Source organism: Mirounga angustirostris, unplaced genomic scaffold (genome assembly GCF_029215605.1).
Source record: "Mirounga angustirostris isolate CCGP_5_RB_7025 unplaced genomic scaffold, mMirAng1.0.hap1 SCAF_11, whole genome shotgun sequence".
Classification (NCBI taxonomy): Eukaryota; Metazoa; Chordata; class Mammalia; order Carnivora; family Phocidae; genus Mirounga; species Mirounga angustirostris.
The window spans coordinates 83810218-83836435 of record NW_026991719.1 but is presented as its reverse complement, the minus strand read 5'-3'; the positions used below and the strand labels follow the sequence as shown (position 1 = coordinate 83836435).

The following is a 26218-nucleotide window of genomic DNA, read 5'->3' as shown; positions in this document are numbered from 1 at the left end:
GCCAGTTATGTCTCCTGCTTCTGAAAGTAATGGCCTTATAAAGAAGAAGTCTTGTAGTGCCCAGGGCCTGGAGCTTCAGGGAGTGTCTCTGGTGTGTGCTGCATGTGCTCTGCCGTTGTTATGTTTTGGCTGCTCTGTCCTTCAGGCCAGTTGTCTGCAGAGGCTCTCCTTACCTGCTGTTGGCTGTGTTTGCTCCATGGCCTGAATGTGGCAAATTTTAACTAGTGTGCTCTGGTCTACTTGTGAAATGAGACCCGACACCAACTCCACCAGAACTGAGGCCCTGCAGAACTCTCTGGTCGGGAGACATGGTGTGGACAGGTGTTTGTGCTGTTGTTCTGGGGGAGGAGCCCACTGTACTGGGACTGAGGCAAGCTTGATTGAGAAAGGCAGTCCTGCCAGAGCACAGGGGTGTGGGGCTTGGTGCAAGCAAGTTACACAGCCAGTCCATGCTGCACTGCCTCCAACGGGTGAGTCTGTTTTTATGCTGTAGGGCAGGGGAGGGAAATGGCACTGGCCAGCTCCTCTGTTCCTGGAAAGGTATCTGTGAATCCTCCCAGGGATGCTTTCTGAGATGAGAAAATAATTTCCCCACTGTGGGCCCCAGCCAGATAACTGTTTCCACACTGTCTACCCCCAGGTTGTTTTCCTGCCTTCTCTCCAGGAGCAGGGTAGTGCCCTCCTAGCTCTATCCCAGCCAAGCCCACTGACCTTTAAAACTCCAGGCTTTAAGCCCTGCTGTTTGCGAGAACTCACAAAATTCAGCCCCTCTCATTTTCCAAGCCAATGGCTTTGGAAAACCTTCTCCTTGTGTGTTTCCCTGTGTGCTCCTCTCTAGCCCTTCTCTGCAACCATAGCTCCCTCCCCTCTGCAGCAGCCTTGATCTGTTTCTCCCCTAAAACCGTGTCTCAGCACTTCCTACCTTCTTTGATGTGGCCTCTTCTCTCCCTTCAATTGTGGAGTTTGTTCTGTTAGCCTTCAGGCCGATTTCTGGGGTACTTAGGATAATTTGATAGTTATCTAGTTGAGTTCATGGGACAAGAGAAGCCTAGGGTCCTCCTACTACTCCACCATCTTGGGGACTCTCTAGATATACTTCTTTCACTTAGTAATATTCATTTAAGTTTCTTCCATGTGTTTTTGTGGCTCAATAGCTCATTTCTTTTTAATGCTGAATAATATTACATTGTCTGGATGTATCACAGTTTATCTATTCATCTACTGAAGTACACCTGGGTTGTTTCCAAGTTTTGGCAGCTATGAATAAAACTGTTATAAACATCCACATGCAGGTATTTGTGTGGACATAAGGTTTCATCTCCTTTGGATAAATACCAAGGAGAACAACTGCTGGATTGTATGTAAGTGTATGTTTAATATTATAAGAAACTGTCAAACTGTCTTCCAAAGTGGCTGTACCATTTTGCATTCTTACCAGCAATGAATGAGAGTTCCTGCTGCTCCACATCCTCATCAACATTTGGTATTATCAGTGTTTTGAATCTTGGTCATTCTAATAGGTGTGTAGTGGTATCTTGTTTGGTTACTTCACTTTTATTGTTGTATGTACCATTGTGTGAATATACCACAATTTATCCATGATAACTTTGAGGGACATTCTGATTTTTTTCTACTTTTTGACTGTTGGAAAAACAGTACTACCATGAATATTCTTGGTAGCATATGTAAACATAAGCCTCTCTGGGATATTTACCTAAGAGTGGAATTGCTGGTTTATAGGGTATGGGCACGTTCAATGTTGGTAGATTGTGCCTCAATTTTCCTAATGGCATGTACCAATTTACACCCCTACCAGCCATATTTAACATTCCCTATTGCTCCCCCTGCTGACCAACATTTATTAGACTTTAATTTTCACCAATATAGTTAAGTGTAAAATGGCCTCTCATAATTTGAGTCTCCTGATTATTAATGATGTTGAACATCTTTTCAAAAGCCTTTTGGACATTAGGGTTTATTATTTTGTGAATTATTTGTTCAAGACGTTTGCCAATTTTTTTCTTTTGGGTAGTGTGCCTTTTACAAATTAATTTGTAGGAGTTATTTATAGATCTTAACTTTAGTCCTTTGTCCTTTATACGTGTTGCATATATCTTTCCCCACTTTGTCTCTTATGTTTTGATAATTTTCTTGATGGTTTCTTTCAATAAGCAAGGGTTCTTAATTGTAATATAGTCAAAGTTATCAACCATTTTTCTTTGTACATAGTGCTCTTTGCGTCTTTTCAAAGAATCCTTCTTTATCCCCAACAACAGAAGATATTCTAATATGAATAGGAATAGGAATATGTTTTCTCTTTTTTAACATTTCAAATTTCTAAATTTTTGCCTTTTGCATTAGGGTTTTTTTAAAAGATTTTATTTATTTATTTATTTATTTATTTATTTATTTATTTATTTGAGAGAGAGAACGAGAGAGAGCACAAGCAGGGAGAGTGGCAGAGGGAGAAACAGACTCCCCGTTGAGCAGGGAGCCTGATGTGGGGCTTGATCCCAGGATCCTGGGATCATGACCTGAGCTGAAGGCAGAGGCTTAACTGACTGAGCCATCCAGGTGCCCCTGAACTTAGGTTTTTTAATATATATGGCATTATTTTTGTGCAGTGTGTAAGACTAGAGGCCCAATTTTATTTTTTCTTTAAAAATACTCAATTGCTCCAATTATCATTTGTTGAAAAATCTCTCCTTTCCTCACTCATTCACAATGCCAACTCTGTCAAATATCAAGTGTTCATATATTCTTAGGACTATTTGTGGCCTCTCTATTATACTCCATTGATCTATTTTTCTAATTTTGTGCCAATATTACATTGCATTAATTACTGCAGTTTTGTAATAAGTCTTGATATCTGATAGAGAAAGTCTTCCTACTTCATACTTGTTCTTCAAGAGTTTCTTAACTATTCTTATCAATATCTACAAAAATAGATGCTGAGATTTTATTTTCTATAAAAATTGTTTAGATTTTAATTTTATCAAAAGTAACTGTTGAGTTTTAATGTAAGCAAAAATTATGGTTGAGATTCTAATTTTAATGTTTCTCAAAATTTTACATTTTTCTTAGTGCTTAGCATATCTTTTATTGGATTTTTATTAGTTGCTGAATTTTTTCAAAATTGCTAACAGTAAAGATAATTCTCAGGAATGGGACTGTAATGAGTTTCTTATAGGTAATGTTCTTCTGTTTTGCTTTAAAAGAGAATATATATCTTGTGTTAATAGCTTATATGTGTTGATCTCTCATATTGACATTCTTAATTTAGTATATATCAATTAATATAACATACCATTATCTATAAAGATGCCAATATTTTATTAAGTTTTCAAAAAACAAACAATACGCCTAAAACAAATTACTATGTTAACTGAGAAGAACTGTGGGATGGAGCACAAAAAAACTCAAAATGTCTATTTGCAACTGCTTACTTGACATTTCCAGAGATATCTTATTGGCATCCCAAAGTTAATATGCCAAAGATCAAACTCGCTATTTCCTCTACCAAGCTGTCCCTAGTCTTCCCATTTCTAGCAGTATCATCATTTTTTGATACTTCCAGCATTCCATTCGTTTATAGCAGCATTAATTACAATAGCTATGGAAGCAATCTAAATTTCTGTTGATGGATGAATGGATAAAGAAGATGTGGTATATATGTACAATGGAAAATTACTCAGCCATAGAAAATGAAAATCTTGCCATTTGCAGCAGGATGGATGGACCTAGAGGGTATTATGATAAGTGAAATAAGTCAGACACATGGGGATCTTGACCCTCTCATTCACCACTGTATTTTCAGTGCCCGGAAGAGTGTCTCACACATAGTAGGTGCTCAATAAATGTTTGCGGAATAAATGAATGATCCCTGCCCTCAAGAAACATTTGATTAAAAATTATTCAATAATATACACAAAGTAGTATACAGAAAAGGCCAAAGGATTTCTATCCTTTTTTTCCCGTACTGTTAGACCTGCAGCCCTTGTTCAACCTTTCATTATTTTATAATTAAACAACTGCCACAACTCTTTTTAACAGGACTCCTTATCACCTTCTAACATGAACAGCTTATAGGATAAAATCCATACCACTTAACATGACATTCCAGGTTCTCCATGATCTGACATCCGTTTCCACCTTATTTTTCCCTACTTAAACATTCTAAATCCTGATGTTCTAACCACACAAGACTGCTGGATATTCCCTGAGTGTGCCCTATACTTCTCTTTTTTCTTATTTCCCCTCTGCCTGGAATTCCACTGCCCCCATTTCTTCCCTCACTAAATGATACCCATATATCATGACACAACTCAATGTCATTTCCTCTATGCAGGTACCCTGGACTCTCCCAGGTAGAATTTGGTTTAACCTCTTTTTCACTTTTCCCTGGTAATTAGTAACCTTGATGTATCACTTACAATCATAGAAGTCACAGAATCATAATGTTAGACTTGGAAATAGTCTTGGTGATCATGTGGTCCAACTTCTTCATGCTGTGGAAAGCAAGAGTGAGTATCCAAGACTTTTCATTTGGCTTGCCTCATGATTTTTTGGTGTATGTATTTTATATCTTCTACTTGACAGGTCACTGGGGGCAGAGAGAGGGTCTTATTCATCTTTGTGTTCTCCATGATACCTAATACTACCTATTACACATAGTGGTAGAGGGAAACAAATGTGGGTTTTTTAAAAAAGATTTTATTTATTTGACACAGAGAGAGGGGGGGAGGGGAGAGCAAGCACAAGCAGGAGGAGTGGCAGGCAGAGGGAGAAGCAGGCTCCCTGTTGAGCAAGGAGCCCAATGTGGGGCTCAATCCCAGGACCCTAGGATCATGACCCGAGCCAAAGGCAGACACTTAACGGAATGAGCCACCCAGATGCACCTATAATAAATGTGTTTTAATTGACTTTAGAATTAATTCCAGAGAGATGGATAAAGTAGAGGTAACATTCATAATAGTTAATGTTTATTAAGTGCATGTTCTGTGCCAGGTACTATACCAAAGCTTTACAAGAATTACCTCATTTATCACACAATCCTATGAGATAAGCACCATAACTAGTTTTCATTTGCCCCAAATCTCATAGCCAGTAAGTTGTAGAACCTGGGCCAGAATCCAAATTTGTCTGATTCTAGATATTTCACTTTTAATCATTGTGCTATAATGTAAAGCAATGTGGTGAGAACTCAAAGATTATGAATCTGAAAGATGGTTAATCTATGAGAGGCTAATTTTTAATTTTTGAAGAACTTAACAGCTGAGGTTGGAAAGGTAGCTTGGGGCTGAATTGTGTAAGGCCTTGAATGCCAGGCATGGTAAGAGAAGTCATCTCCCTTCCCCTGTTTTCCATCTGCACCAGTCTAGATCCTAATTACCTTTAGAGGCCCAACTCAAACACTACTTATTGTATGAGAACTTCCAGAATCCTCCAAGTCACAATGAATTGCCCCTACTTCCATAGTACTTTGTTTATTTCTCTGTTATGATACATAATATTACTTTCTTAATGGTAATATTTTGTGGATGTGTCTGTCTGCTTCACATTTTGTAAATTCCTTGAGAGCAGGCACCTTATTTAATTTATAGTTACATGCCTCTATTCCTTATTTAGCAACTGATACATAGTAGATGTTCAATAAATGTTAATTGAATTAAATGTTTCACTGGAAGAATATAGACATGAATAAGGCATGGTTTCTGCTCTTAAGAGAAGTCAACAGTCTACTGAGGGAAACAATACATTATTCCACTTGAGTAGCTACACTAGTGACATGTAACAAGGATGTAGAATTCAAAATCAATTAAAAAATTCATTAGAAAAATAAAACTTTCGTGGTAGTCCCCAAATCTATAAGGCAGCTAAGAAGATAGCTAACAAAGATGGACAAGCCATTATGCATAAGTGTAAAATTACACTAAAGGAAAGCTTTGAAAATATCTGAAAGTGGAGAAATGTTTGTTAAGAACTACACAGGGTCTGGGATTTTACCCTATTTACAAGCTAACAGATTAACTTGCCTAGGTTTATGAATTCTGGCAAAAAACATGAGAATCTTGGGTGAGAGATGAAGGATTTTTATTATACACAGCAAAAGCAGTAGTCAGAGCTTCATGTTAGTTTGTGTCTGTTCCCAATATCCTCCAAGTCCCACAAGGGACTTGTAAAGGACCCATGATGGATTACTGTACATATAATTGCATTATAGGAGAGGAACAATGAGTTCGCTTTTATAGAAAGCAGAAGCAAGCCTACTCTTTGTCTGTGGCGAGATGTTTCCTCATCCCTCAAGGTTGTTCACCACAAACAGCTCAGATGAAGAGTTGTCAAGGACTTGCATTTTTTGTATATTCAGCAAGAACATGTAGGGATGCTCAGGGCCCATGGTGGATTGTCTCTCTCAACAATACTGCATTCATGCATGGGAAGACTTCATATCAGTAAATTAGCAATTATTCTCAAATTAATCCATAAATACAATAATATTCCAAACAAAATATTAAAGTCTCATTTTTTGGTGGAAATTGACAAATTGATTACAAAATTAGAAAAGGCAGATATGGGAAATTGGTATATGAAAGATGTGACATTGCAAAGGGGTGAAGAAAAGATCGATAATTTAATATATATGATTGACAATTGGTCTCCCATATGGAAAAAATCTAGATCCATGCCTTTTACAAAACAAAGTCTAGATGTATAAAAGACCTAAAGTACACAACCCAAAATTTAAAGCCAATTAAAAATATAGACAAAAATCATAATGTCTTCATAGCAGAGAAGGATTTCCTGAACAAGACACAACTTTTGAAGAAAAAGACTGATACATTGGGTTTCATAAAAATTATATAATAAAAGGGGTGCCTGGGCGGCTCAGTCATTAAGCATCTGCCTTCGGCTCAGGTCATGATCCCAGGGTCCTGGGATCGAGCCCTGCATTGGGCTCCCTGCTCAGCGGGAAGCCTGCTTCTCCCTCTCCCCCTGCTTGTGTTCCCTCTCTCACTGTATCTCTCTCTGTCAAAAATTAAATTAAAAATCTTTAAAAAATTATATAATAAAAGACAAAGTTAAAGTCAAAAGACAATCAATAATTGGTACACACTTGGGGTGCCTGGGTGGCTCAGTCATTAAGCATCTGCCTTCGGCTTAGGTCACGATCCCAGTGTCCTGGGATCGAGCCCCGCATAGGGCTCCCTGCTCGGCGGGAAGCCTGCTTCTCCCTCTCCCACTCCCCCTGCTTGTGTTCCCTCTCCCGCTGTGTCTCTCTCTGTCAAATAAATAAATAAAAATCTTAAAAAACAAATAATTGGTACACATTTTTTGGAAAATTAGTTGGCTGTACCTACTAAAGCTGAACATATGCATGTCTTATGAGATATATGCTCAAGAAAAATGCATATGTATATTCGCTAAAAGGCATGGGTATGTATGCTTGTAACAGCACTATTTATAATAACCCCAAACTAGAAAAAACCCAAATGTCCATCAACATTAGAATTAACAAATAGTGTTATATTGAAATGCAGTACATAAAGGAGAACAAACTAACTACAAATACACACAACAACATAAATGAATCTCACAAAACTAATATTGAGCAAAAGAAGCCAGACACACAGAAGTATATGCAGAATGATTTCATTTACTTAAAATACAAAGGAGGCAAAATGGTCAGGAGAGTGGTTAACATCCTTGGGCATAATCACTGAAAGAGAGCACAAGAGAGGCTTCTGGGGGGGCTGGTCATGTTCCGTGTCTTGATCTGTGGGCTGTTTATATGGGTGTCTTCATTTTGTGAACATTCATGAAGATGTATACTTAAGATATGATTATTTTTTCTGTATGTATATTATACTTAAATAAAATGTTTTGAAAACATGTCTAATAGTATACTTTCTTATACATGGTTCCCACCAGTTGAGTTGCATGTGTACCAAAAGTCATTTTTTTTCCTCTAACAGGCTTATTCCAGTTACACATACTTGTTGCAAACCAACAAAATATGAATGAAGAAAAAATTTTGCAAGATATATTATAGACTAATAATTAGGCTATAGAATATGTAAAGCACACATAAGAAGCAATACTAAAAGACAAAAGAAAAATGGGTAAAGTACATCAGAAGGCAATTCATATGAGGAAATATGTATGCCCAGAAAACCTATAAAAACATGCTAACCTTGGGGCACCTGGGTAGTTCAGTGGGTTGAGTGTCTGCCTTTGGCTCAAGTTGTGATCTCAGGGTCCTGGGATGGAGTCCCATATCGGGCTCCCTGCTCAGTGGGGAGTCTGCTTCTCCCTCTGCCCTCCCCCTGCTCATGCTCTCTCTTACTCTCTTTCTCTCAAATGGGTAAAATCTTTAAAATAAAATAAAATAAAATAAAATGCTATGATTCTGGGAGGGTTTTTTAATTTTTTTTTATTTTTAAAGATTTTATTTTATTTATTTGACAGAGAGAGACACAGCGAGAGAGGGAACACAAGCAGGGGGAGTGGGAGAGTGAAAAGCAGGCTTCCCGTTGAGCAGGGAGCCCGACGTGGGGCTTGATCCCAGGACCCTGGGATCATGACCTGAGCCAAAGGCAGATGCTTAACAACTGAGCCACCCAGGCGCCCCAGGTTTTTTTTTTTTTTTTAAAGAAAAAAACATGCTAACTTCATGAAATAATCTGGGAAGTGCATTCAAACACCAGGAAAATGCTCATTTTCACCCATTAGATTGGTAAAGAGAAATCTGGAAATGCTTATTTGCAAGAATGTGGGGATAGTGGAAACTCTTCTACATTGCAGATATGCATGTAAATTGGTTCAATTACTGAAGCAAGCTATTTGGCAATCTAGTCAGGTTGAGGATGCACATACTCTGTCATTTAGCAATTTCACTTCCAGGAGACGTGTCTATAGAATAAAAGGAAACTATAGCAATAATATCAATTGCAGCATTGTTTGTAATAGAAAAAAAGGAAACAACTTAAGTGTCCACAAGAATGGCAATATATAAATAAACTATAGGATATTCATAAAATGGAATATTATATATCAGTTAAAATAGTTGTATATATCTTACAGTATAAACATGGGTAAATCTAAACAATCATAATGTTGGGTGAAAAGAGCAAGTTGTAGAAGATTATACACAGTGTGGTATAATTTGTTGTGATGCAAAAATCACCAGAAAACAGAACAAATTATTAAATAAATGCTATAAGACAATGGGATAACCAGTTGAGGGAAAAAAAGCTGATTTTTTAAAAGATTGATTGATTGATTGATTTTAGAGAGAGAGAGAGGGAGAGCATCGGGGGAGGGGCAGAGGGAGAGGGAGAGAGAGAATCTCAAGCAGACTCCCTGCTAATTGCAGAGCCTGTCACAGGGCTCAATCTCATGACCCTGAGATCATGACCTGAGCTGACATCAAGAGTTGGATGCTTAACTGACTGAGCCACCCAGGAGCCCCAAGCTGATTTTTATATAAGAACTTGTAGTATAAATTCCAGAATGATCAAATATTTTTTAATTCAAAAAAATTTACTCAAGTAACCTCTACACCTAACTTGGGGCTCAAACTAATGACCCCAAGATCAAGAATCACACGCTCATCCAACTGAGCCAGCCAGGCACCCCAGAAGGATCAAATATTTAAATGTAAATAATAAAAACAAGAAAGGACTAGAAGAAAGTGAGTAAATATTTTAATCATCTCAGGGTGTGAGCAGTCTTTCAGAGCATGGCAGGAAAGGGGGGAAAATACCAGAAAATAATTTGGTTTAGCAAATCTTCATTTTGTGCACAATTCTAGTTACTTGGGATCAGTGAAAAAATAGAGATCTTTGCCTTCATGGACTTCACATTTCAATGGGGGAAAGCTGAAATAAAACAATAAACATAGTAAATAAGTTGTACAGTGTGTTAGTGATGAAAGCAGAGCAAGGTAAGGCAGATAGAACAGGGATGGACAGGTTGCAGTATTAAATAGAATAATTCAGGTAGGCCTCATTGAAATGGTGAGATTTGAGCCTTGAAGGAGGTGAGAAAGTTTAATCAAACGGATATCTTGGAAAAGAGCACTCCTTCCAGAGGTACATTGCAAAGGACTTATTGCAACAGTGAGCCTGGTTTGTTTGAGGAACAGTAGGGTAGACCACAGATGTAATGGAGTGAGTGATGAAGTGAGCAGATAGAAAGGTCAGAGATATAATGGAGAGTGAGAAAATGTAGGGCTTTTGTAGGTACTTTGGCTCTCCCTCTGAGTGGAATTAAGTATCTTTGAAGGATTTTCAGCACAGAAGTACCATGATGTTATTTATATTTTAAAATTGTCACCTTCATTTTGTGCTAAGATGCAGCATAGGAGATCAAGGATGAAAGCAGAGAGAACTTTTAGAAAGCTATTGTTGTTATTCAGACGATATATGATAGTGGACTAGACCTTATAAGTAGCAATGGAGATTATGAGAAGTGGTTGGATTTTGGATTCATTCTGAAGTACAACCAAAATGACTTCCTGATGGATTGATGTGTAGTGGGAGAGAAAGAGAGGAATTGAAATGATGTCAAGATTTTTGGCCTGAGCAGAAGGGCTGATGGACTTGCCATCAATTCCGATAGAGAAGGCTATAGGAGAAAAAGATTAGGAGTTCAGTCTGGGACATTTTTAAAATGTAGGCTCCATGCTGGGCTTGAACTCACCACCCTGAGATCAAGATCTGAGCTGAGATCAAGAGTGGGATGCCTAACTGACCAAGCCACCCAGGCACCCCTGTTGGGGACATTTTGAGTTTGAGATGTCTATTAGACATCTGAGTGGAGGTGCTAAGTAGGTAGTTGAATATATTAGACTGTAGTTTGGGATACAGTCCTGGTCTGCAGACATGAATTTGGGAGTTGTCATCATAGAAATGGTTCTACAGACATTGGACTGGAAGAGACCACCAAGGGAGTGTGAGTAGGTTGGAAAGAAGAGGAATTGGGAGCCATCAAAAAAATGAAATCTTGCCATTTGCAACGATGTGGATGAAACTAGAGGGTATTATGCTAAGCAAAATAAGTCAATCAGAGAAAGACAATTATCATATGATCTCACTGATATGTGGAATTTAAGAAACAAGGCAGAGGATCATAGGGGAAGAGAGGAAAAAATGAAACAAGACAAAAGCAGAGAGGGAGACAAACCATAAGAGACCCTTAATCTTAGGAAACAAACTGAGGGTTGTTGGAGGGGAGGAGGGAGGGGTGATGGGATAACTGGGTGATGGACATTGGGGAGGGTATGTGTTGCAATGAGCACTGTGTATTATATAAGACTGATGAATCACAGACCTGTACCCCTGAAACAAATAATACATTATATGTTAATTAATTGAATTTAAATTAAAAAAATAAGAAAATTAAGTCCTGGGGATGTAATGTACAGCACTGTGGCTATAGTTAACAATACTGTATTGTATATGTATTTGAAAGTTGCTAAGAGAGTAAACTGTAAAAGTTTTCACCACAAAGGAAAAAATGCATAACTATGTGTAGTGATGGATGTTAACTAAATTTATTATGGTAATCACTCCACAATATATACATATATCAAATCATTATATTGTACACCTAAAACTAATACATTTTTAAATGTCAATTATAACTCAATAAAAATAAATGAATTAATAAACAAGAAAAAAAAAAGAAGAGAATTTGGGACCTTGCCTGGAGGCACTCTCGTTTTAAGAGGTCTTTGAGGAGAGACGAAGCCAGTAAAGAAGACTGAGAAGGAGCAGCCAGTGAGATTAGAGGAGAACAGGAGAGTGTGGGGTCCTGGAAGCCAAGTGAAGACCATGAACCAAGGAGGAGGGGCTCATCAGCTGTGCCAAATGCTGCTGATAGGTCAAGTAAGACAAGGATTAAGAACCAAACATTGGGTTGAACAATGTGGATATTATTCATGACCTCGACAAGATAAATTTCAGTAGAGTAGTGGAGGTGGACCCCTGATTGGAATGTGTTCAAGGGAGAATAGTAGGTGAAAAATTGTAACAGTAAATAGATACAACAATTACAAAGGAATGATGGAGTAGTCCAAGTGGATATCTGGGGGAAGAACATTCCTGACAGATGGAACAGACATTAAAAAGGCCCTAGGCAACAGTGAGTGTGGCTTGTTTGAGGAACAGTAGAGAGGCAATAGCTGGGACAGACTGAGTGAGGTGGAGAACAGGCAGAGAGAGTAGTGGGCTAGGAAAGGATGGTCATCTGGGGTTCCCTCTTGACACCAGATTGATGTAGGTAGAATGAGGAATTCAGTCTTAGACCAGGAACATTGGTTCAAACAATGCCTTCAAATATTGCACATGGAAATGTATATCAGGTATATCTGTAAAAGAGATTTGCATCAAAAGGGAGCAAAGAAATGGGGTGAGAGCAGGTGGGGGAGTGGAGTCAAGAGAACGTATATACAAAATAATGCATATATAATGATGAAAATGTATATATGTGAAGATAAGAAATAATAGCGTGATTGTATCCTGATAGAAATGACCTAATATAGAGCACAACATTGATGATGTTGGAGATAAAGGGGAGAAAGATGGTAGTGGTATTGTTGAATTGGTGTGAGAGAAAGAAATGTAGTGGGAAAAGAGAGAGGCTGGCTTTAGAGGAGAATCTGGAAATATTATATTAGTTTGCTAGGGCTGGCAAAACAAAGTACCACAGCCCGGGTGGTTTAAACAACAGAATTTTTTTTTTTTAAAGATTGTATTTATTTATTTGAGGGAGAGAGAAAGAGAGAGAGCAGGGGGAAGGTGCAGAGTGAGAGGGAGAAAGAGTCTCAAGCAGACTCTGTGCTGAGCATGAAGCCCAACTCAGGGCTCGATCCCAGGACCCTGAGATCATGAGCCAAAACCAAGAGTCAGCCATTCAATCAACTGTGCCATCCAGGTGCCGCTAAATGAAAGAAATTAATTTTCTCACAATTACAGAGGCCAGAGGTCTGAGATCAAGATATCTGCATGTTTGGTTTGTGGTGAGACCTCTCTCCTTGGCTATTAGGACTTGTCCCTGTGTTTTCAATCTGTGTTATCTGTGCCCTAATCTCTTCTTAGAGAGATACCAGTCATATTGGAATAGGGTTTACCTATATGACCTCATTTCACCTTAATTACTTTTTTTTTTAAAGATTTTATTTATTTATTTGAGACAGAGAGAATGAGAGACAGAGAGCATGAGAGGGAAGAGGGTCAGAGGGAGAAGCAGACTCCCTGCCGAGCAGGGAGCCCGATGCGGGACTCGATCCCGGGACTCCAGGATCATGACCTGAGCCGAAGGCAGTCGCTTAACCAACTGAGCCACCCAGGCACCCTCACCTTAATTACTTTTTAAAAGAGGTAGAGTCACTTTCTGAGGTACTGGAGTTTAGGATTTCAACATTTGGATTTTGGGGGATATAATTCAGCCCAAAACAATCATATATGATATCAACAGGAAGGCCATATATACAGATGCAGGTGCTGGTGAGTTAAGCATTATGGTAATAGGTGTCTGTGGAATTATGGTTTAAATTTTCTAGTGAAATAAGGAGCACGTGAAGAATTGGGATGTTGAAGTGGTGTTGGAAGTAAGGGACTGGGTATCTATAGAGTGATTGCTTGGTAGCAGTAAGGGCCTGATTGACATTTGTGGTCATGAATTTAAACTGAAATTAGTCATGTGGTTGTGTATTTTCCTCCAGCTAGGTTTAGCTGTGTGGGTTTAGGCTTCTTGAAGTGTATTTGGACTTAGCCAGAGTAATGATTTTGCCAGGGAAGCAATACAAACTGAGAAAGGAGCAGGAGAGTGAAGGGTATATGTAAATGAGTGACTATAAAGACTGGCCATGGCATTTGAACTAGGGAAGGAGGGGAGAGAAGGCATTAAGGGAGTAAGAGATGGTGAAAATATGGTAGGACCAAAGGACTGGAGATTCTGGTGAGGTTGAAGGATAGTGGGGTCTGGATACCAAAGGGAGTGAGCTGGAAAAAGAAGAGGTGATGGTCATAGAGAGGGATGTTTGAAATTGATATTACAGAGGGGTTGCTAAAATTGCTATGACAAGGCCTAGGGTATAGCCATGTGAGTGTGTAGCTGAGGTGGGGTCAAGGACAATGTCACAAAAGAGAAATGTTCAAGGAACTGAAGGAGTCAGTGTGTCAGAATGATCATTCTTGAGCTCACTGGGAATAAAGACGGGACTACTACCATTGAGAGTGACTGTGCTCCAGGAGCTAAAACCTTTGAGAAATTGGGGTGGGGGATGAAGTTTGGTAGATGACAACAAAAATGAAGGCTAGCTGGTGACAAGCCGTCAAAAACTAGAGGTTTTCAGGGATGTGGGAGAGGAATGGTCTAAAGGCAGCAATGAGAAGCAAGGAAGACCAAGGAAGACTTGACCTTCAGGCTCTGCAGTACAATGGTGGTGGGAGAGAAAAATCATCTGCTCCTCTTGAGTGGGCTTCAGGGGACACAGAGTCCCCAGGAAAGATTGATTTCTGTTAGGGGAAGACAATGATGGGCACATTCAGAGAAGAGGTTGGGGATATAGAGGAATTACTGAAGGTGCATTGTGTTTTGGGAGTAGGAGAGGGGTGTGAGAAGTGAACTAAAGGGGAGATGTGGTCACAGCCTTATGGGGGTTAATACGCAGGAGTTGAGGGGTGTTGTGGGGATCTTGGAGTTCTTTTGGTGACTAACAATAATGGGGATAAACATCATTATTAGATGAGTTCTGATGGATTCAAGGCAGTTAGATTCAAGATAGATTTTGAAGTCTGGGCTACAGAAGGGTGTGTGTGTGTCTGGGACTTCCTGTTTACCCCAAGTGAAATGGAAGTTCAGTCTTATACCTAAAGCACTGGTCCATACAGTGCTCCATATTGTTCCTAGGACCAGAGGTCACATAAATCTGTAATGATAAAAAAAATGATCTAGGAACTATACTTCACATTCAGGATAGGACTACCCCTGGGGAAGTGGAGGGTGAGTGGACATGGGGTGAGGGTCAAGGGAACCTACATTTTTCTTTACTGTTTTTATTCTTAAAAAAACAGTAAATATACTCAATGTTAACAATATTCAAATTTGAGTGGTAGAAACACTGGTGTTATTATATTTAATGCCTGGGACACTATAGGTACTCAATAAATATTATTTGTTGAATGAGGGTGGCTTTCTGCTTTAAAAGTTTCTCCAACAAACATACAAAACTCTCAAATTAACAGGAAATGCTACAAGAGCATAGAGAAGGGAATGAATGGAGAGAGGTGGGGAGGGCCTGAGAAATCTTTGTGGAAAGAGTGGGTGCTGATCTATGTAGAGTATCTTTACCACCATACATGAGCCATATGGCAAATATGGGATACAAGCTAAAGACAGTCTTATCTCCATCTTACCTTAATGCTTTAAGGTTCTGGGTGAGTATCCAGAAAGTGACCTCGAACATTTGGTCCTTTCAAGTAACTACTGGATCCTCACTTTTCTCCCCCAACATGGACACTGGGTGGTGCTGCTGTCCAAAATTTCTGCTCTATCATGGATGTATTACCTCAATTTATAGACAGGTACTTACCTAGTCTCCTGTGGGCCAAGCAAAGTGCTAGGGATTGGGGAGATAGAGATGAAGAGCCTCAGTAGATCCTCCTGTGATTACCCTACTGACTACTACCATGTTCAGTGGCTGAGAAAGTCGAAAATGTGACTTTTACATAGGAGAGCACCACTGTGACAGAACTGTTCAGCTGTGGGGGTGAATGACTCTGAACTGCCCACCCTCTCAGTGAGCTTCCCTCCTCCATGACCTGGCCAAGGATTAGAACAGATGCCACTGAGCATTGCTTGCAAACCATTGTTTGGTTACCCCAGTGTACTTAGGCTCTATGGCTATAAAAAGCCAGTTCCAGACGTTGGAAGCTAACTGGGCAAGAAAGAAGTGTTTGCTTACATCGAGGCCCCAACTATCTTGGAGGAGTGAGTAAACTTGGGAAGGAGGGAAGTGGATCCTCAGCACGAAAACAGTGGGAGAAACCGGGGAGGCAGGCAGGCGATCCCTCGGAGAATCAGAGAGGGCTTGGACAGGGTCTGGGGAGGCGGCTCCGGTATGAAGTCATCAAGACACTTGCAGGGCAGAGGTCCTGAGTAGAGGGGAGACAGCGGGCTCAAGCCTACAAGACGAAAGCGGGAGGGGGGAGGGGCGAAGAGGCGGGCCTGGGATTCCCTCATCCAATCAGAGATGGCTAGGGGGGTCTGGGGCGGGGCCTGGGGGCGGAGACTGCTCCGCGACTACAACTGCAGGGTTCCGCGCGGGAAGGCTAACGTCGTCCTGTGTGTGGAGCGGCGTCGGTCCAGCCGTCGGCCTTTCACCCGTCTTCAGGCCATCAGGTGAGGACCTGCGGTCCCGGCGGAACCAGAAGACTATGGGGACAGGAGGGCGCAGCGGCTGCGGGGCGGAGGGGGCCGGCCTCTCGGGAACCGGTGGGGCCGGGTCGGGACTGGCGTTTTGTAACTGCGCCTCCTAGAGAGTCCGCGCCTTTGTCTTCTGCGGCGCCGCCTTCTGCGCGTTGCCGGGTCCTCCCCGGGTGGGTCCTTGGGAGGCCCGAGGGGGCGGCCCCTCAGAGCGGCCGGTCCGCTGTGACTGCAAGCCCGAGGCTGAGAGGACCAGGACTTTCGGTGCTGCCCGGAATGGGCCCTCTGGGGCAGGCCCTTCGCGTCCCCCCTTTGTGGCCAAAAGGTGGGCTGCGCGCCCGACAAAGATGATGAAGGTTATTTTAAAATGTAAGCAAACCGCTCCTGACAAACAGACCCACGCGCCCAGCCTTTTATGATCTGTTAGTCCCTGTTTCCCTACCTTGGAGATTGGCATCTGATCCCTCGTCAGAGGAGGGTCTTAGGGTGACCTCGACGGGAGGGAGGCACACTCGGGACTTCTGGCTGCTTGGGGGCCTCTCCATTCTACTCTGGGCACTAGACCTGTCTTACCCCTACCAGGGTGGGACCAGGCACGAGCTGGACAGCTCTGTTTTCCGGTCTCTGGGGTCTCCTATTGTCTTGTTGACAAATCCGGAATGGTCACAGGGCACCTCATCTCCTAACCTTTCCCTTTGCAGAGAAAATATGGTGAAATAAAAATCAACTCTATTTGTTTACCCTGTTCTGCTGAAGTCCTTGGTCTGATCCTAATTAGTTGTGTCTTCTTACAGCATTTACAAAACAGTACCATAAGGAGCTAGTATGAGACATGTAATTAGTTATGATCAGATTAAATCCCTTTCCTCTCTTATTGTGGCTCCTTAATCTACTGTCTTTGGGCAGATAAAATGGAAAGAAGCTAGTACAATTTTTTAACCACCCTTTTTTTGTGTGTGCTGCTCATATCCCCCAGGAAAAGTGCCCCCCCCCCAAGTAATTGACTAGAAAGTGAAGATGCTCAAATAGTGCTATCTCCTGTGACAATTCATCAGCTGGTTAAACCCAGTCCATATTTTTTCTTCTCTCCCTATCTGCTCATGTGTTTCTATCACCTTCATTTTACCTTTGCTGTGATTTTAAGAGTCAGACATATTGACTCCAGTTTCTAGAGCATCTTGGTTTCTGGTGCATCCTGATTCAGTGGCATTTACTGCTTATCAGAAATAGGGTAATGACATGGAATAAAAAGTATTCTAATAAAAACACATTTCTAAGATCTGCTGCTTGTTTCCTGTTGAAAATCAGCAGGTAAAATACACATTAATATTAAATGTGAGAATTTTGGCTGTTACTCCTTAGTCTGATAATAGTTCTACCACATAGGTTTGTTAAATGGTTTTTTTTTTTTTCAGTCTTTCTTTTAGTCAAGATGAGTGATAAGCCAGATTTGTCTGAAGTGGAGAAGTTTGACAGGTCAAAACTGAAGAAAACTAATACTAAAGAAAAAAATACTCTTCCCTCAAAGGAAAGTAAGTCATGGGGGCTTTCTAGTTGAGACAAACAATGGTGAAAATTGATAGGTTCAGTAAATAAACTCTTCTTGTAAATTTTGCCACAAAGTAAACAATAATTAAAGTACCAATGTATTTAATGCAACATCTAAAAATATCAAATAGTTGCTTCTTACCTGGCTCATATGAGTGGTTCTCACAAAATAGGCCCTAGTAGTAATGGAGAATTTTTTAAAAACTGTGTTTTTTTGGTTGTTGAAAAAAATTACTAAAAGCCACATTAAAACCAATCTTGGGATATTGGACTCAGTATTATAAACATCTTAGTTGTGTCCAATTTTTGGTTATTTGCCATTTTTATGCACCTAACAATTTGGGTTTGTGATCTCATCCCTAAAGAGCTGTATAAACTTTGTGGTTTCGGCCTTCTCTACCTGATGACAAGATGAGGTAGGAGAACCAGTGCAGCTCTTGGGTATAGTCAGGTGTCTCAGGGATCAAGGGATCAGTTTTGCCCTCCTGACTTACAATCTGCTGGAGAAACTCCAAACCAAGGGGCACATTTTTTCATGTCAGCATTATTTGAAAGTTAATCAAAATTGTCTGAAATGGTATATCTTTCAAATTGTATAGGGATAGCTAAATCTGAAGAAAATGCTTCAGTTCCTCTTCATTCTTAAAATAACATATGGAAAAAATGGCAACAGCATAGATCTACCTCTTAAATGGGAAAAAACCCTGCAGTTGATGTAGATTCTAATGAACATTCAGGTGGTTTACACACACACACACACACACACACACACACACACACACCCACCCCCCCCGTAAGCAGGTATGGCAGCCTTCAGTGACTTGGAAAAGTACTTTTGGGGAAGAAACTGAACTTAATCTTAGAAAAAAAACCTTCTTAATGATTTTTTTATGTTTGTTTTTTCCCCCAGCTATCCAGCAGGAGAAAGAGTGTGTTCAAACTTCATAAGATGGGAATCTCCTCCCACAAGCAGTTTTCAACAATGCCTGAGTGTCTCGGTTTGGGGCTTTTTTTTTTGTAAACCTTTGTGCTTGTAGAGATTTTAGGCACCTTCTAATGCTTCACACCTGTACTCCCTGGCTAAGATGTCAGGAGTAGCCAATGTTCCCTTATGTTCATTTTGTAAACTTTCCATTGATGCATAAACTCCAGCTGGCAGATGTTGTCCATAATCCCACCATTGATGACCTTTGTGTGTGATGTTCTTCTACCCCCTACAGGATAAGCTACTTTTCACCTTCTACAATGGGTGTCTCCATTGCTCCATAATCTTCATGAAGGGACATGGGTTTGCAGAATTTCAGTTTATTTTCATTTCTAATGTGGCAATAAAATAATAAACCAAATCAATACATTAAGGCTCCTGTGATTCATTCCTAGTGGTCTTCCAAAGAATGGAAGTACCAAGGGTACTCTTTTTAGCCAAACAAAATGGTTGCAGGAAAGACACTTTAGCAGATCATTCACATGGATAGGCTCTCTGCTGTCCAGGTGCAGTGGGTCCTGACTTAGTGATGCTAGGTGCTTTTTCCTTAGAGTTGGAATCATACAATTCGAGACCTTGGAAGAAGAGGTCATGTGGACTAGCCCCCTTATCTTGGAAATGAAGAAATGAAAACATCTGAAGTGGTGATCTAAGGTGAATAAGAGCTGGAATTCTAGCTGGGCTGTCTTGCTTTCTCAAATGTGCTTTTAAATTTAATGGAAGGAGATGCCTAAGGCTGGTAATAGATGCAGAAGGGCATAGGAGGCACATGCTTGTACACACTGTGCTAAGCACATCACATCTTACTATTGAGCAGAAACTCAGAAATCTAATACCTGCTGATGACCCACAGCATTGAATCTCTTGGTCTCCTTGTCCTGAACAAAATTCACTATTTAATGAATTAAGTATTGGTTATTCATGGTGAGCATAAGTGTTATGGACTAAATTGTTCTCCCCCACCCCCCAAAAAATTCATGTGTTGAAACCCTAACCCCCAATGTGACTGGATCTGGGGATAGAGTATTTAGGAGGTAATTAAGGTTAATTGAGGTCCTAAGGGTGGGGCCCTAATCTGATAGAACTGTGGCTTTAAAAGAAGAGGAAGAAACATCAGCGATCGCTCTCCCTGCCATGTGAGGACACAAGGGAGTGGCCATCTGCAAGACAGGAAGAGAGTTCTCAGCAGAAACTGAGCCTTCAGGACCTTGTTCTGGGACTTCTATCCTTCAGAACTGTGAGAAAATAAATACCTCTTGTTTAAGCCACCCAGTTTATGGTACTTTGTTATGGCAACTCAAACTAATACAATAAGGAATACATATAAATTAGCAAGCTCTGATACCTGCCCTTAAACAATACTTTCATCACTTAAAATTTATAAGAACCAATCACCTATAATCCCACCAATTAGAAGTATCAATATTTGAGTGTATGACAATCCAGACTGGTCTATTAATATTCATATATTTTCCTACAAAAAGTGATTATGCTGTCTGTACCTATTTGCAACCTCAAGTATTATCTTACCATCTCCTTCCAAGGGCTGACATCCTTAAATAATCACTGGGTTTACAGGAAGTGGAAGCTGTTTTCAATAACATAAACTTCAATAAGTAAAACAGTAGTTGGGTTAACTCTGATTAAGTGTCAGTTAGGTAACACAATCACAAGGCCAGAAGATTTCAGAGTTTGAAGTAACCATGTTGGTCATCAATACCTTACCTCTTGCCTGAAGTAATTATCTGGCAGAGTCACTCAGCTTCTTGCTGTGACAGGCTGCTTACACTGTGCCCAAACCTGCCTTCCTATAGCTTCTATCCAATAGTCCTAGGACTGTGTCCTGGAGACCCAAACAATGTAGTTGTCCCTCCTCAAATATTTGAAGTCAGCTGTTGTATGTCTGCCTCTATAACTCCAGGGCTTCTCCTGATGACATTTCCCTTATCCTTTGAATCCAGCTTACATGAATGGGGAACATCCTGGTTGCTGATGTGCTCAAGTTTGCTCATGATGAGATCTCTTTGCATCCTGATTCTGTCATCCAAAACATTTGCTCTCCTTTCAACACTGGTATTTGTAAATATGATAAACATACTGTATATCCATGATAGATTCAGCAACCTCTGTATTTGCATATCATTTAGGCTGCATTTGCACAAGATTAGGATTATTTCAAAGGGCCTGACAGAAAGAATGAACGTTGTCAGGTGACCTGGGATTGGATAATAACCCATTGTTCAGTTGCATCTGTTAATAATAGCTTCATTAACATTGATTCTATCTTGAGCAGTGTGTTAGGCTGAGATGAGAGGTACATGGTGGCAGGTGAAAGACGTAGCTACTAAGTGAGTACTCATACAGACAGGAGATGGGAAAAACAATTGCTCACCTAGAGTAGTTTTACTCAGCATTTCTTTTTTCTTTTTCTTTTTTTTTTTAAAGTAGGCTCCATGCCCATTGTGGAGCCCAAAGTGGGGCCTGAACCCAAGATCCTGAGCTCAAGATCTGAACTGAGATCCAGAGTGGGATGCTTAACCAACTGAGCCGCTCAAGTGCCCCTCAGCATTTCTTAAATATATAATGTGGGGCAACCCTTCTAGTTACTAGATTCACTTGCCTGTCTAACCAGAGCCATAGTTTTCCCCCAATAAACCCACTAGTAGTAGGGATTGAGATTTAGGGCCCTGAACAAACAAGGGAGGAAAATATATAACATATATAATATTAAATATATATATAAATAAATAAAATATATAAATATGTTATATATTTTTCCTCCTCAGTCTCTAAGGGTGAACACCCAGGAACACTTACTGGTTCACACTTCTCACCTGCTCCCACTTTGAGCCAATGGCTGTGGTTCAGGATCTGCAGGTCCTTCATTGGCTGAACCAGTGGAGGGTGGGGCTTGGGCTACTCTGATTGGATATTCCCATCATCCCATGAGGCATAACTGCAGGTTCTGAAGCTTTGCATTTTAAAAAACAAAAGAGTATTAAAAAAAAACCCAAAAAGTATAGACCAGAAAACAATAGAATTGGATAAATCTGAGCTAGTTAGATTAGTTATTCAGTTCTAGGAAGCTTGAAAAAGGCACTATTTTATGAGCTTCCTGATTTAGCTCATTTCTGTACTGTGTTTGGATCCTCGGTTATTTATTTAAATGAACTCCACAGTAGGGGTCATGTTGAAAAAAGTCTATATGGGGTATTTTGTTTTATGAACAATGTTTCCCCCAGTTTGATGCTTGTAATTTATTATAAATAATAATAAATAAATATATTATTTAATATATATAATAAATTATTTATTTAATATATATATTTAATAAATAAATTATTTATTTATAAATAGCAGTAAAGCTGTTTGTCTTACTTAAAAAGTCTTTTCTGTAATGTGACACCAAACTTATTAATAATATTTGAAGTAGAATTTTTGTATTCTCCTTTATAAATGGGACTTCTCAGAAATTTGTTTAGCACACATTCTTCAATAGGTTTTGTCATCATATTATATTTTCTTGAAATAAGAAAGAGGGATTTTTTTCATTATCTGGAACTATTTTATTAGCAGTAGAATTACCTGATCCTTGAAGGTTTGATAAGACACACCCGTGGAAGCCAGGTCATTTGGGACCATAGCTCATTGATGACCTCTATTTCTTTAATTCTTTGTTTGATTCAATTTTTATAATTGGTTTGGTTTTATAATTTCCTTGGTTCAAATGTTAAACTGTTTTGCATTCATACATGTAGAAATATGTTTGCATGTATCACCAAAAATTCCAAAAGTGTTGGAGTTTTAATTTAATTTAATTTAATTTTTTTTAAAGATTTTATTTATTTATTTGACAGAGAGAGATACAGCGAGAGAGGGAACACAAGCAGGGGGAGTGGGAGAGGGAGAAGCAGGCCTCCCACCGAGCAGGGAGCCCGATGCGGGGCTCGATCCCAGGACTCTGGGATCATGACCTGAGCCGAAGGCAGACGCTTAATGACTGAGACACCCAGGCGCCCCTGGAGTTTTAATTTTAAAATATTTCCCATTTTATTGATAACCTTTCTCTCCTTAAGGAGGTTTCTTAGAGAATTAGGTTAATATATATTTTTCATCAAATAGCTCTTATAAGTATTAATCAATATTAGCATTTAAAGTATTTTTAGGATCTAAGGGGCGCCTGGGTGACTTAGTCATTAAGCGTCTGCCTTTGGCTCAGGTCATGATCCCGGGGTCCTGGGATCGAGCCCCACAGCGGGCTCTCTAATCGGCAGGAGGCCTGCTTCTCCCTCTCCCACTCCCCCGCTTGTGTTCCTTCTCTCACTGTTGTCTCTGTCAAATAAATAAATAAAATCTTTAAAAAAAAAAAGTATTTTTAGGATCTAAGTATTGATAAGAAAATTTTAAACATGGTACATGTTTAAGGATTTAAAACTGTATCTGTAAGTATTTTCATTTCTGTATATATTCTAATTTTGGAGATGGTGGTTTTGCCATTTCTTTCCCAAATCACAGAGTTCTTATGATAACTGAAGACACTGGTTAGTAAGCAGGTCCCTTGATTGTGGGAGCACTCTGGTAGCTATGTCAGAGTTTCTCCTCAAGCCATAGTGGCCACCCAGTATAATGTGGATTAGAGGTGAAATGGCCAATTTTTGGCACAGTCATAGTGCTGGAGGTATAACTTTGGTTAGGAAGGTCACATTCTGCCAAGGGAATAAAATTGACATTCCACAATATAGGTGATTTGAGTGATACATTTTTTAAAAGATTTATTTACTTGAGAAAAGAGGAGAAAGAGAGAGAGGTGGAGAGATAAAGAGAGAGCATAGTGGGGAGCAACAGAGGGAGAGGGAAAGAATCTCAAGCAGACACCCTGCTGTGTGGGGGGGGGCTCCACAAGGGGCTAGATTTCTGAGTGGAACCATCCTGAGATCATGATCTGAGTAGAAATCAAGAGTCAGACGCTGAAACAACTGAGCTAACCAGGCAATGTGGAGTGATATTTTTTAAAAGTTTTCATTATATAGTCATCAGTTAGCTGCTATTCTCAGAAGACCTTTTGCTCTTTGTGGCATCTTACAAAGATTTTCTAACTGACGTCCCAAGAAGTTTAGAGGGCACCGGATTTCCCTCTCTGATTGTCCGATGTGATGTGATGTGAAGCTCGAGGGTATGCAATCACAGGGGACACGGCCTGGCATAGAGCCCCACTTCCCTGCATTGCATTTTGTCCAATCAGATATGGAGGTTGCCCGTGACGTCAGGAAATGCAGCGACTATAAACGGGCCAGCGCCCCTCTGCAGCCGCCATTGTCCTTCCTTCCGAGCTGTCGGGAAGGCGAGCCCCACATGGCTGAGCCTGGCTGTGAGACCTCTTCTGGCGAATGCGTGGGCACGGAGGAGCCCACAGAAGTGGACCCGAAGAGCCCGAAGCACGAGCAGCCAAGGCGCCAATGCCGCCGCCGCCGCCGCCGCCGCCGCCGCCGCTGCCCCAACAGTTTCGCTATCTACTTCCCCAGGGTTCTGAAGCAGGTTCACGAGGGCCTGAGCCTCTCGCAGAAGACCGTGAGCATCTTGGATTCGTTCGTCAAGGACATCTTCGAGCGCATCGCCGACGAGGCCTCTCGCCTGGCCCGCTCCGCCAAGCGCTCCACCATCACCTTCAGGGAGATCCAGACAGCCGTGTGCCTGCTGCTGCCCGGGGAGATGGGCAAGCACGCCGTGTCCGAGGGCACCCAAGCCATCATCAGGTACACCCTCCGCCAATGAGCTGCCTCCGGACCGCCTGACCACCTCGCAAACCAAAGGCTCTTTTCAGAGCCACCTCACTTGGCGGGAAAAGACCTGTAGCTTTAAAAAGTGGGACAAACTCTGCCAAAGAGAGCATTGAGTTTTGTCCCTGTTGTGGCATTCTGCAGATATTTAAAGTAGTTTTACTTTGAGCCAAACAGGATCGGCACTGCTTTAATCTATATTTGAGTGCAGTTTATTCCTTGGACAACTGTGGACTCTCCTTAACCATGCCGCTTTTCTTGGCTTTCCCAAGCAGTCATCTCTGCTAGATATTTCTGTAGGTCAGCCTCAGTGGGGGTTATTTTTGTTATAATGATGTTTACCTTTTTCTCTCTCATTCTCTCATGAGCGTGTGGTGAATGTTTCAGAGGTTCGTTATGGGTGATATGGCAACAGATAACGTGCAGAAGCTGATATAAGAATCCATCTGACTTCTGTTAGGCGGGTTATTGAGGAGACTTTTAAGTATCTGAAGCAACGTCCATCTCCTTTACGCTTTTATAGAAAAAAATATTTTTCATATGCGTTTGAAATTTATGTTAACGTCATAGAATGGGTTCCTATTACAATTTTTAAATGGATTCTGGAATACATTTATGAAAATTTCTGTCGTGATACTGTGTACAGTAAATATTGGCAGATGTTACTGACCAAACAGCTTTGGTGGCTCCTCTTTATTTATTTACTTGTTTCTGTTTTGTTTGTTTCTCTAATCAGGTCTTTTATTTCAACAGCAGAGAAAGCAGTACTGTCACATTTGTGGTAATATCACCCTCGCACTGTACAATGTTTTTTAGTTTACGGCATACTTTTACAGGTACTATTTTACCTGGTGTTTACAACAATGCTATCATAACTAGTTTATTACAGAAGCAACTCAGATCCAGAGAGCACAGAGTCCCAAAACTCGTAAGTGCAAGATCAGTTCTTGAACGCAGGAGATCCACACGCTCCACCAAGGTCCATAAGAAAATGTGGAGAAAAGACATACAATTGAAATAATTTTCCTGGTGCTTAAGAAAACTGTATTCGGTTACTTCTTACCACCTCTCATTTAAGTTCGTCATCTTCTTTATCTTGTCCCCCCCCACCCCCCACCATTCTTACTACCTAAAGATTGAAAATATGGCTCATTCATTCACTCAACGGAATTCTTGGTATCTACTCTATCTGGAATAGACACTGCAAATATGTCTATGAGGTAAAAAAACAAAACAAAACAAAACAACAACAACACAAAACAAAAAAACAACCACCATGCCTGACTTCAGGTTGCATTTGCTTAGAGTCTGCTAAGGTTCCTGTTTATTTCTAAGAGTGTAAAGTTTCCCAAGATAAAGCTGTTCTACATATTTACTCATTTGCAGTGCAATCAGGTCAACTAAAACTACTTAGGTTCTCTTTTATTTTAGCGTTTAAATCTTTTTAAAATTTAATTTCCAAATATTCACAAAT

General features: G+C 40.4%; 2 protein-coding genes across 2 annotated transcripts; both read left to right on the top strand.

The window, feature by feature from the left end:
• The first annotated feature begins 16295 nt into the window (after positions 1–16295).
• TMSB15C (thymosin beta 15C) lies at positions 16296–19336 on the top strand. The gene is made up of 3 exons (XM_064574439.1): positions 16296–16410; positions 17850–17966; positions 18893–19336. The coding sequence occupies exons 2-3, from the start codon at positions 17867–17869 to the stop codon at positions 18928–18930; spliced, it is 138 nt and encodes a 45-aa protein (XP_064430509.1). The 5' UTR covers positions 16296–16410; positions 17850–17866; the 3' UTR covers positions 18931–19336.
• Positions 19337–24211: 4875 nt separating this feature from the next.
• Positions 24212–24739, top strand: LOC135361875 (late histone H2B.L4-like). Its single transcript, XM_064573609.1, has one exon. It carries the CDS (start codon positions 24212–24214, stop codon positions 24737–24739), a length of 528 nt encoding a protein of 175 aa, XP_064429679.1.
• Positions 24740–26218: the final 1479 nt, after the last annotated feature.

Coding starts and splice junctions, on each gene's coding strand:
- LOC135361875 (XM_064573609.1), top strand. CDS start 24,212: ATGGAGGTTGCCCGTGACGTCAGGAAATGCAGCGACTATAAACGGGCC.
- TMSB15C (XM_064574439.1), top strand. CDS start 17,867: ATGAGTGATAAGCCAGATTTGTCTGAAGTGGAGAAGTTTGACAGGTCA. Junction 17,967..18,892: donor TACTCTTCCCTCAAAGGAAA/GTAAGTCATGGG, acceptor TTTTTCCCCCAG/CTATCCAGCAGGAGAAAGAG.